General features: G+C 57.0%; 6 protein-coding genes across 6 annotated transcripts; 5 read left to right on the forward strand and 1 right to left on the reverse strand.

Moving 5' to 3' along the window:
- Positions 1–1,518: 1,518 nt before the first annotated feature.
- GNI_175880 (putative RNA-directed DNA polymerase) lies at positions 1,519–2,253 on the forward strand (the record flags this gene model as incomplete). The annotated part of the gene is made up of 1 exon (XM_011136361.1): positions 1,519–2,253. The coding sequence occupies one exon, from the start codon at positions 1,519–1,521 to the stop codon at positions 2,251–2,253; it is 735 nt and encodes a 244-aa protein (XP_011134663.1).
- A 2,206-nt stretch (positions 2,254–4,459) lies between these two features.
- Positions 4,460–5,572, forward strand: GNI_175890 (hypothetical protein; the record flags this gene model as incomplete). Its single annotated transcript, XM_011136362.1, has 1 exon — positions 4,460–5,572. One exon carries the CDS (start codon positions 4,460–4,462, stop codon positions 5,570–5,572), a length of 1,113 nt encoding a protein of 370 aa, XP_011134664.1.
- Positions 5,573–5,632: 60 nt separating this feature from the next.
- On the forward strand, positions 5,633–6,223 carry GNI_175900 (hypothetical protein; the record flags this gene model as incomplete). The annotated part of the gene is made up of 1 exon (XM_011136363.1): positions 5,633–6,223. One exon carries the CDS (start codon positions 5,633–5,635, stop codon positions 6,221–6,223), a length of 591 nt encoding a protein of 196 aa, XP_011134665.1.
- Positions 6,224–7,084: 861 nt separating this feature from the next.
- On the forward strand, positions 7,085–8,050 carry GNI_175910 (putative transmembrane protein; the record flags this gene model as incomplete). The annotated part of the gene is made up of 1 exon (XM_011136364.1): positions 7,085–8,050. One exon carries the CDS (start codon positions 7,085–7,087, stop codon positions 8,048–8,050), a length of 966 nt encoding a protein of 321 aa, XP_011134666.1.
- A 237-nt stretch (positions 8,051–8,287) lies between these two features.
- On the forward strand, positions 8,288–8,818 carry GNI_175920 (putative transmembrane protein; the record flags this gene model as incomplete). Its single annotated transcript, XM_011136365.1, has 1 exon — positions 8,288–8,818. One exon carries the CDS (start codon positions 8,288–8,290, stop codon positions 8,816–8,818), a length of 531 nt encoding a protein of 176 aa, XP_011134667.1.
- A 358-nt stretch (positions 8,819–9,176) lies between these two features.
- GNI_175930 (hypothetical protein) lies at positions 9,177–9,590 on the reverse strand (the record flags this gene model as incomplete). Its single annotated transcript, XM_011136366.1, has 1 exon — positions 9,177–9,590. The coding sequence occupies one exon, from the start codon at positions 9,588–9,590 to the stop codon at positions 9,177–9,179; it is 414 nt and encodes a 137-aa protein (XP_011134668.1).
- Between the last annotated feature and the right edge of the window lie 1,873 nt (positions 9,591–11,463).

Raw genomic sequence — 11,463 nt, forward strand, 5'->3', positions numbered from 1 at the left:
GTACCCTCCCCTTTAATGGGACCCTCCCCTTTAATGGGACCCTCCCCTTTAATGGTACCCTCCCCTTTAATGGTACCCTCCCCTTTAATGGTACCCTCCCCTTTAATGGTACCCTCCCCTTTAATGGGACCCGCTTCCAGAACGAGAGACAGCACACACTAGATCACGACCGGCAAGTCGCGTGGCTGACCTAGTGACCGACCTACGGCCCCGACCTAGTGACCGACCTACGGCCCCGACCTAGTGACCGACCTACGGCCCCGACCTAGTGACCGACCTAGTGACCATGACCATTCTGACGACGGGGGGACATAGTCATACGGAACAAATTGGGCTGGTTGTGACTCGAGGACCGAACGGAGTGTCAAGGTGCACGGGTCCCGGTCGCACACCCTGACGGCTCAACACACCGGCCCTGTCGGGTCGATGTTAGAACTACACCCGTCCGGGCTCCGGCTTACCGCTCGCGTTATCCGTGTCTGCCTGCACCACCACCACGGCATCACAGCTCGCTGAAGCGCAGCTCCATACGGCCGTCCAGCTTCCTCGGGTACCTCTGGTCGGGTACCTCTGACCCTTCATCTCCCAATTCGCTGCCGAACCTTCGCACGTCATAGATACGGATGTGCCTCAGTTGGGTCCTACAGATATGGGATGAATTATGAAGCAGGGTGAACAGACTGATGGAGGAGGACCTCATGGCGGCGGCGCACCTTCATGCGGGCCTGGCAGGGTGTTCGTAAACGGTGGCGTCATACGGCTTCAGGAAGGGTGTACGTTCCCGAGACGCTCCGCACATGCGTCATATTGCTACTCCACTACGGCCATGTTGGAGCGGCCATGTTGGAGCGGCCATGTTGGAGCGGCCATGTTGGAGCGGCCATGTTGGAGCGGCCATGTTGGGGGGCATAAAATTGGGAAGCGTGTGGCCAGTCTGTTGAGGTCGTTACCAAGTGGCTTGGATGCAAGCACCTGACGACGGCGACGTACCGGCCGCGGCGAAATGAAGCCTCTCACTACGCCATACGAACAGGCATTGCTGCTCTGTGGCAGGAGCGGAATCCCCCTCACATGGTGGCAGCCGTCGTGAGGACACACTGCCTGTCGTGACGACACCCTGCGTGTCGTGAGGACACACGGGCCGGCCGCTGGAGGCCGCGGAGCTGCGCGTAGGAGTCACGGTGGTTGCAGTGATACAACCAGTGTAGCGAGCCGTGGGGGCGTGCGTGTTGAGACGGCAGAGACACGAACGGCTCGTACGGGTTGAATGATTTTTGAACTGACGTTGGACCACGGACTCTAGCTCGAGCAGGCCCAGTGGGCGAGACCGGCTCGTCGGGCCGGCCGGCAAAGACGTAAATGGCTCGCCTCGTTAGGTCGCACCGAGGGCGAGGTTTTTAAAGAATAGAGACGACACGATTACGACCGGCGAATACGACATGAGCAGCAGCAAGGAGAGCTCGGACGGGACCACCTCCGACGAGTGGGACCAGATGGCGCCCACCACGAGGACAGCACATGGACTGGTGTATCGGCTACCGGGACTGGTGTATCGGCTACCGGGATGTGCCGAGGTTTCCGCCGTCGGTAGATAAGGTGGGTGGGCTCGAGAGAGCGAAAGGAGTGCAGGGAGAACCTTTACCGTGGGCAACTCGTTGGTTGAGGACGACGACGAGGAAGAGACGGGGCACACACATGGGTGGCACACTACCCGCGACGTTGTGGAGGTTGCTGGTGGGCTACAGAGATTGCTGGTGGGAGTCGCCGAAGGTGGCGCCGGCTCGGTACGAGGCTCGGTACGAGGCTCGGTACGAGGCTCGGTACGAGGCTCGGTTCACAGTGAGAGGGCGGCCCTACAAGGCAAGGATGAGGCACCTGGAACCATGGTTGCGTGGAGAGCTGGAGGTGCAGGTGAGGAAGCAGTTGGAGATGGGAGTAATCCGGCCGTCCAAGAGCGAGTGGGCCGCAGCACCGCACTTCGTAAAGAAGAAGATGGGAGAGTGGCGATGTGTGCTAGACTATCGGCGCTTGAACGAGTCAATGGTTGCGGACTCCTATCCGATTTCGAGTATCTGGGTTCACCTAAGGACTGCGGCGGGCCATCGTATTTACTGTACGCTTGACATGTCGTCAGCGTTCTGGAATGTACCCATCGCTGAGGAGAGTAAGCATCTTACTGCGTTCGTCACGCCATTTGGGCTTTTCGAGTTTGAGCGCAATGGACGCGTCTTTCGAGGAGGTGCTGGACATTAGCACGCTCTGTTACATTGACGATATTGTCGCAGCGATGGACGCCGAAGCCGGGATGCTAGAGAGGATAGAAAAGATCTTGCGGTTGTGCAGGGCGAACTGATTTTACCTGAGACTCGATAAGAGTGAACGGTTTAAGAGTGAGGTACCCGGGGCACGTCATTGGCAAGGACGGCGTGGGGTGTCAGGCGAAGAACGCTGAGGCCTGCAGAGCCAAGGGGGGCGTGAGGTGCAACTCCAGTTTGCGTCCAAGAAGTTCACCGCTGCCGAATGTAAGCGGGATGCCCGTGAAAGAGAGCTCTTTGCTGGTCAAGTGGGCTATAGACAAGTAGACGGGCTATCGACAAGTGGGCTATAGACAAGTGGGCTGACTACGTCGCTCTTGCTCATTTCAGAGGACGGATGATCTCCGCTCCCTGACAGGTGTGGACAAAGGGAAAGTGTTTTCAATAGGCCTTGGCGCTCAGCCGGTTCACCTTTAGTTCGTGTCCGGAGAGTGAAACTGCATGGCGGACTGGTTGTCGCACTACGCCGCAGGAGACGCGGGCGATGACGCACTCAGGGCGGGGTTTTTAAAGAATAGAGACGACACGATTACGACCGCCGAATGCGATATGAGCAGGAGAGTTCAAGCTCGAGAATGTCAGACGGGAGCACCTCCGACGAGCGAGACCGGACAGTCGGCATTCATCACGAGGAGACACGGTGTCGGGATACGGTGTCTCAGTACTTGACTTACGACCAAGGTGCTTACGACCAAGGTGACCTGGGGCTTGCGACCCATGACAGGTGTGTTGTCTTTGGGGCAAACATACATGCGGTGAAGACCTACGTCGTGTGTGACCAAACCGAGTTTTTGAGACACGTCATTACCCCCAGCGCGCACCCTTGTTGATATGTGTGGTCAAGCGTCTGATTGGGCAAAGCTCGGGAACCGACTTAGGGGCATTATGCCGGCACGTTTTGTAGACCGGGTGGGTATGGAGGGTTACACGGATGGCCAGCGTGCCCAACTCTACATTGCACGTGTCGACCTTATAACTGAGTTGGGGTGGTGTTTGTTCCGAGACGGCGCCGAGTATGATGACGCCCATGACGTACCTCAGTGAGTGTACGACTCCACCAGTGCGGTCCCTGAGGCCGGTTTGTTTGGGCTCGTACGCAATACGTCACGCTACCTTTCTCGCATATTCCAAAGCACGATCCGCGAGGTTGAGAAAGGCTATTCGATCATGAATGTTAATACGACCCAAAGTAGGGCTGTGCTCAGGACCCCGAGCACCAAAACAATTTACCCCCGTCCGAGTGACACCTTAAGGCGCTTAAGACCAAGGCGCTTAAGACCAAGGCGCTTAAGACCGAGATGGTCGGTGTGCGCTGGCGTAGTGTCGGAGGACGGAGTGTCGTTGTGGCGTTCCAATTGACTTTTTGTGGTCTGAAAGAGTTCGTAACGGAGAGTCGATTGGATGGCCACAAAGACTCTCGGTACTCCAATAGTTCGTCATCGACAAAGGCCGAGAACCGTGGCCTGTCCGAGGAAGAGGTGTGGCAAAGCTATTTGAGTTGACTACGCAATTGAAGTGACTATCCGTAACGGGGAGGATCTGTGTTCTGGACTGAGGATGAAGACATGACGGTTTAAACAAAAAGACGGAGTACAGTGGAAAACGTCGACCGGGCTCACAGAAAAAACGTCGACCGGGCTCACAGAAAAAACGTCGACCGGGCTCACAGGAGGACCCGACTCGTATATCCACCTAACTCACCCGGTTCACTCACCCACCTACCTAACATTGTGTGTCGCTACGGGTGTGCCGGCCCAGCAGCCGGGTGCCCCTGACAGTGAGGGTTCTCGTCGTCGTCGTCGAGGTGCTCACTGGTTGCTGGCATCGGGTGGTCACTGTTAGTCACGTTCTCCCTCTAAAAACCCTTTTTATTCACCCTCACCTGTTACGTGCGGACATGTTCTGTCCTGCGGCATCCCGGACAGCACCGCATGGTTGGCGTCCCACGGAGGCTTACGACGGCTCACATTGCACTGACTGACTTCGGATGTGGTGGGCTCTTGGTTGCTATGGCGAGCCAACACTGAAATCACTATTTTCCAACCGCGGAGAACCCAGGAAAGATCATCGGCGAGGGGGCGCTTTGGCCTCTTTCACAAACAACTCATTCAGACGGCAAGAGAGCAAATTTTCCAGGGGTGAAAATGAGGACTTTGGTTAGTGTGCCGAGTAAGCAGATGTTGTGGGAGGTGTTCGCGGTGCTGGTGAGTAACAACCCGTTTGAGGAGCATTTGCTCGAGGAGGACTCCGAGTTGGTGAGTAACAACCCGTTCGAGGATGACCCGTTCGAGGCTAACCCGTTCGAGCAGGACGCGGAGTGTGAGTGGGGCAAGTCATCGCCGCCCAGGTTGCAATCGGTGAGTGCGGAAGACCAGTTGGAGTGTTTAAGAGTGCGGAGCAGCAAGTGGGAAGAGATGCTGGCGCCTGAAAAGTTGGTGCAAGGACTACTGAAGTGTCGCAGGAACCCCGCGTTGTTGCGAAGCCGGGACCCGGAGAGTTTCGGGAAACGACTGGCAATGTTTGGTCTGGTAGCAGCAAGTTTCTCCTTGGCGACATATTTGCTTGTCGATTACTTATTACCTGATAGCGAGAATGCGACGATGTCCCGAGGTTTTGCCAGTCACTTCTGCACGCAATATGGCAATAAGACCGGCAACTTCACCTTCACGGAGCAGTTCTTGCCCGATGTATGTCAAGGCGGTTCGGGGGGTCTGTTGTGTGCGTACAAGGATGCTGGAGACACGTTAACTGACCAGCGCGTAGGCTGCCATGTCTTCAAAGACAAACAGCTCATGCTCCGCCTTTGGAGTCGCCTCACGCAACAACCAGACGCTGTAGGTTGCCACACCTATTGCGACCGACCAGGTGAGGACGAGATCTACAATGAGCGAGTGTGGTTCCACCATGACCAAGTTTCCTTCCATCAGCTCATCCGAGACGTGGTGGCGGAGGTTTTTCCACGCCACCTAGACCCACGTTGCTCCGGTATGGTGACACCGTTCGACTTGGCGGGGCTTCGCAAATTAGAAAAATGCTTCTGTAGTCTGGCCTCCGTCAGCTGCCAGGTCTCCTCTGCAAACAACTTCTCTTCTACAAACAACTTCTCCTCTACAAACAACTTCTCCTCTACAAACGGCTTCCGCACACACGTGCTCGACTTGATCACCGACGCCGCCACCTCGACCTCTCGTCTCGTTGGCGCCTGCACACACCTCTGCTACCAAGCCCTGCAGGCGGCAAATACAGACACTGACTAATAATCGCATACGCAGGTCTATGACACCAGCGGGCAAGATTTTGTTTTGGAGTAATTAAAAATGCGTGGGTTGAAAGGCGGAATGAGTGGCGTGCCGGGTAGCGAGTTGTTGTCGGCGTTGTTAAACCCAGATGGGAACAAGCCGAAGTTGGACGACTGTGTGGCGCAGGTGGCGACGATAGTAATTGGTGATAGCAGCGTGATGGCTGTGATGTTGGCGCCGAGCAGCTCGTTCTCTCCTTTCTGGAACGGCGCGTGGGACCAGTGGAGCCGGATGATGGTATGGCGGCCGGCGTGGATGAAGCCTAACGGGCGTGCAGAGGCAACAATGCTATCTGCGGTAATACGAGAGCTTAAGTATTGCGGGTGTGCGTGGGAGGCGATTGTCTCGGTGTGTGGTGAGATCTTTGGCGACGAGGTGGACGGGTTGTTGGGTCTCTTGAGCCAGGAAAAGGAGACGGGCGAGAAGGTCACCCGCAACAAAATCTCCCGCGTCATAACCCGGCCGATAGAGGCTTCCGAATTCGAGGAAATCTGGGCGCTGGTGCCCGAGGAATGGAGGCCCGTGCTGGAACGAAGAGCGAACTGGGAAATCCCGAAATGGCGGGACGTGGAGAACGCGCGGATGGGCCCGCCTCGAGTCGCGGGATGATTTCTTGAGGCTTTGATTTGTTGGCCGTGTGTCACGACCCCTTCTGGCTCCTAACCCCGGCCGGGAACGACCACCGGGACGAGACGAGACGCGGCGAAGCACGCACGTGGTACCGAGTTTTTGACCTGGTGTAATACGCTTGCTGCATCTTGACTCGGATGTGGGTGGGAAAGCCCCCCCAACACGTTAGCAGTGTTCCATTTGAAGGGCGTGCGGAGTTGGCTGTGGTTGAGGCCCGGAGGCGAAGGTCTACAATTGCCAGGGGTTAGTGACCGGGGGCGGCCGTGCGCTCGGGCCACGTGGCCGGTGTCTCATACTGTGACTGGGGGTCGAACACATTTCCCGCCGAGCAAGAGACGTCGATGATAGGGGCGTATGCCCCACGCGAATCACTGTGTTGGAGTAGAGTGCGGACCCAGGTTGTGCGGGTCCCAGGTTGTGCGGGTCAAGAGGGAGAGCGGCACGGGTGAAGATGAGCCAACAGGCAAAAGGACAGAAGCGAAAGGACCGACGGCGTCAAGTCATTGCTGTGTAGAGACCCAAGACGATGACAGCTATTGGATATCCGCTGTGCAGAGACGCGAATTGAAGAGAAACCGTGGCGGGCGGTGTCGCGAGGATGAAGTCCCTCGTAGTTGATGCTGTTGGCTGTCCGATCAGATATGTGGAGATGGTCTGTGGTGGATAAGGAATGTGTGCATGTCAGTAGTTTGTGCAAGAGCAGGCGGTCCTGAACCGGTGTGTGAGGAAGACGGCAGAGTAGGGGACGTGCACAGACCGTGAGGCCGCTAAAAGGGCGGGGCGGTAGAGAGCGGGGCGGGAGAGAGCGGGGCTGCAAAATTTTTGGCGGAAGAAAAAGTGATGAGGACGTTGGAGAGTGCGCCGTCGAGAAAAAGGCGGGGACTGTTCGCGGTGGTGGTGAGTGGTGGCGAGTTGGGTGGTGCCGAGGGGGTGGAGATGACAGAGTTATCAGTGGCGTTGCGATCCTGGGAAACACCAAACGAGGAGGTATTTTGGGACGAGGGGGCGGAGTTGGAATGGGGCGCTGAGGCGTTGGAATTGGAGAAGAGTTCGGGACGGAGTTTAGCGCGAGTTGATGGGGGAAAAAAACCAAGTGGAAGAGATCACGAACTAGCGGAAGGGAAGTTGAAGAGACTGTGTAAGGGGATGACGTTCGTCGGTTTAGCTTTTGGTTTGGTGACGACGGGGTACCTAGTTGCGGCTGTGTTTGCAACGCCTGAGATGGGTCATCCGACGGAAGTGTGTACACAGTGGGGTAACAAGACAGGTAACTTTACTTTCACGATACAGACACTGCCTGATGTGTGTCATGGTGGTTCTGGAGGTCTTGTATGTGCCCATGATGCGGTTGACATGCGTATGGGTTGCCACGTCTTCGGAGACCGGCATGCGATGCTGTCGCTTTGGAAACGTCTGACGAAGCGGCCAGATGTGATAGGTTGCCAAATCTATTGCGGCAAACTACTGAACGTCGCCACACATCCCACTTATCAACACTCGGATGAAAGCTTCAACGACCTGGCCAGAGAGGTGGCCAGGGAGGTCTTTCCGCGACTCCGAGACCCCGACTGCTCCTTCCAGCGACTTGGAACACCCAACTCGTCCCAACCAGAGGAGGATGTTTCTGAACGCCTCAAACTACAGGACTGCTTTTGCGAATTCGCTTCCGCAAGCTGTCAGACCTCTGCGGACGGAGTTGAATACGCAGAGTCCACGCAAGCCTTCCGCACACGTGTGCTCGATCTTCTTAACGAACACAATCAAGGCAACTGCACGTACCTCTGCTACAAAGCACCCCACAGATAGCTACAACGAGTTTTCGATCGCGAATACAAGACTTGTTGAACACGAAATTAAATGGACACATGATCGGCCCGAGAATGAGCCACACGGCTGCAAACTAGAGGACTGGAGTTTCGGTCGACCGAGTCGGAGGCGCCGGGAGTAAGTGCGTCCAGGCCACCGGTTCGAAACTCGGCGTTGGATTTGGTGGCTTTGTAATGTAGTGTGGTGTTTGCAAAATTTTTGGCGGCAGAAAAAGCAATGAGGACCTTGCAGAGCGCGCAGTGGAGAAACGCGCAGCTCGTGCGGGGTCTGTTCGCGGTGGTAGTGAGCGGTGCCAAGTTTGAGATGGAGATGACGGAGTTGAGGTCCTCGGAAACGTCGAGCGCGAACGAGCAGGATAGGTTAATGGAAGAGGGGGTGATGGAAGAGGGGTTGGTGGAGCGGGAGACGCGATTGCTGGGGGGGCTGTTTGCGGAGTCGCAGTGGTATGTGGACGAGGATGTGGAAGAGCCGCAGTTTACGTTGGGTGAGACGAACTGGCGTGAGCAGGAGCCGTTTGCGGTGATGGTGCAGTGGCTAGCGGCGCTTGATAAGAGCGGGGTGGCTGCGTCGGATTCGGATGATAGGGTTTCGGTGGAGTGGTCGGGCAGTAAGTTGTCGGAATGGAGCTTGGAGATGGCAAAGAGGCGGAAGCGGTTCCACAAAATGTTGACGGTGACTTTTACAGCTGTGGGCGTACTAGTGGGAGGGTTGTATATTTGGGATATGTTCACCGGGCCTACCCCATAAACGTGTGTGTGCGTAATTCGCCGTCAAAAAATGGTCACAGCTCGATCCAAAGCCGCGTGCGCGCCAGATCGGCGTTGAACGCGGGTATGGATGCTGTCAAGTCGTCACACTCCGCGACGTCTCCGAGTTACTGAATGCTAGGGCCGACGCGACGGCGCTGAAAGTAGTGTCATGCAGCTCAGAACAACTAAAGGTCGCGTCCTCGAGCGCTGCAGGGTCGAGCGCGACCTCCGTGAGTGCAACATCGTTCAATTCCGTGTGCTGGCCCGCCACATCATTGACCAGAACACCATCGAGCACAATGTCGTCGGGTGTACACTCGCAAGCTGTTGCCCCCCGGTTCGAGCTGTGGGGCTGGTCAGCATGTAGATAGGGCGCGGTTCAGTCTTCGGGGCCGCAAGCAGACGGATCGGTGCATGACCAAGTGCGGCCCGGGAGAAGAAGGGGGCACGCGTGCCGAACGCGTACGTTCGACCAACGGTGCGAGAAGTAAGAAACCGTCCACGGCCAAGGTCGCCTCCAAATCCAACGCCGAGTTTCGAACCGGTGACCTAGACGCATTTATTCCCGGCGCCTCCAGCCGGCACTGCAGCGGCGCCAGCAACTTCGCCCACGCTGAGGACACCGGCAGCGACGGAGGCCCGGGGTGAGCAGGCTCAACCGGCAGGGGCAAAGCGGGGTCCGTAACGTCAGGATCCATCGAGTCCAACTTCTCGAGGCCGGCGTCGGGATCCAGGTTGGGGTCGGCGCCGGGGCCGGGGTCCGGGTCCATAAGAGCGGGGCAGGATTCGAGCCTGAGGCCGTCGGGTTTCGGGAGTTGGGCAAAGTCTCTCAGAGTGAGTGTGGCGTGGCCGAGACGCGGCTTCACTTAGTTCAGCACGAGTCGCACGGTTCACAGACCCGAACGGTTGAGAGATGAAAGCAGCCACGATGGCAGCGAGTTCGAGATAGTCCTCGCGACACTCTGTGAAGTCCGCCAGTGTGATACGACATAACGCTCTTTGCACACTTGTAGGCAGCAAACCACGGATCGTCTCACGCGCAGTTGAATCATTAATAAACGTCCCATACACCAATGCTAGTGCAGTCATCCGACTTTGTGTAGGTGTGTACACCAACTCCTTTGGACCGCAGTGGGGGGGTGGGAGGTACGGAAGTGGGAGGTGTGGTGGAGGAGCGGTGGCCTTGATCGTCTCAGTCTTAGTCGTCATGTCGGTCTGTTCCGTACGTGGCTCGAAATTTTCTGCTTCGCGCATGTATTGAAGGGAGGCAAACCTGTGGGCAGAGACGGTGTCCAAAGTTCGTTGATAGGGCAAGCCTGACTTCGTGCGCAGTGTGTCTGCGGTTGCGAATGACGCCGGCGGTGTTCCCCTGGAGGGGGTGGATTGTCGCCCATTCGGTCACGACTTTGCAATTTCTCGGGATCGAGTCCTTGATCGGAATTGAACCCGCGACGATCGGATTGGGAGTCTAGCGCCAGGAGCACACCGGCGGCGACATCCATTCCGCCATCAGCATTCTCTTCGAGGGCGTGTTGGAGGAGACAGCCGGCGAGCCAGTGTCGCACTTTACGTGGGCTTGGGATGACACGCGAGCGTTCGGTCGACCGTGCCAAATGGCGCAGGGAGGAAGAGCGCCAAGACGGCGGCGAGTTCGACGAAGTGGAACCCGCAACAGAGAAAATGGCGCGGTCTGATACCGCGCAGTCGTTGCCAAGCTGCGGCTGGGAGTGCGTCCAGGCCGCCGATTCGAATCCCGGCAATGCCATCGCGCGCCGAAATAACCCCAACCGAGAGAAATGCGGCCCCATCTCGCACCAATCACCTCGTACTCCGCAGGCGCCAACGGCGAAAAAAAACTAAACTCACCGATCACCCGAACTGCACGCCGGGCCCAACGCCGAGCCCGGGTCCAAGGCTGGTACTCATCGCTGCTTGACAGTTCTTCACCTGACGAAGAGAACGCGAGTCTGGAGCCAGCGATCACGGGTTCGAGGAACGATGAGGCGGAACACGATTTCGGCCGAGTTGGGTCTGCCAGGCGTGGTAGATAAGACGCCGCAGAGACCCGGCGGATGGGCGACGGCGGATGGGCGACGAAGGTATGACCGTTATAGTGGAGAGGAGGGTTCCCCTCCCCGGCGTACGCTTCGACGAAATCTTCCTTGGTTGGGGGCGCCCACACTGCTGGTTGGGCGCTTCAAATCGACCGTCCGCCTGTTGGCTTCTTCGCTATCATAAACGTGTGATTTGAGTATAAAACAACCGTTCAGTTTCGATCTGTTCTACTGGCTTACCGCCATGGTCAACGTAGTCCAACAAGTTGTGCTGGTCACGAAGCAGCTCATCAAGAATGCACCGGCATTCCTCTCCAAAGATTCTGGTCAGATCCCCAAAGGTCAATGACGCGCAATTCGCATCCAAGGGAATGACCTGCGACTGTGACACTCGTTGTATCACCCAATAATGACATCGAGCCCAGGGTAATCCTAACTCTCGTGCCACACTCCGCATATCATTTGTCAAGACGTCCTCTCGGATACCTCTGTCACGATTCTTTATCTGGACGAAAATTGCCGCCATGTTCTGGGGTGCTACGACGTCCTTGGCCACTAAAAGGGGCAACACGATATCGTAGGCTCGTTG

The sequence above is a fragment of the Gregarina niphandrodes genome (assembly GCF_000223845.1).
Source record: "Gregarina niphandrodes unplaced genomic scaffold scaffold00062, whole genome shotgun sequence".
NCBI lineage: Eukaryota > Apicomplexa > Conoidasida > Eugregarinorida > Gregarinidae > Gregarina > Gregarina niphandrodes.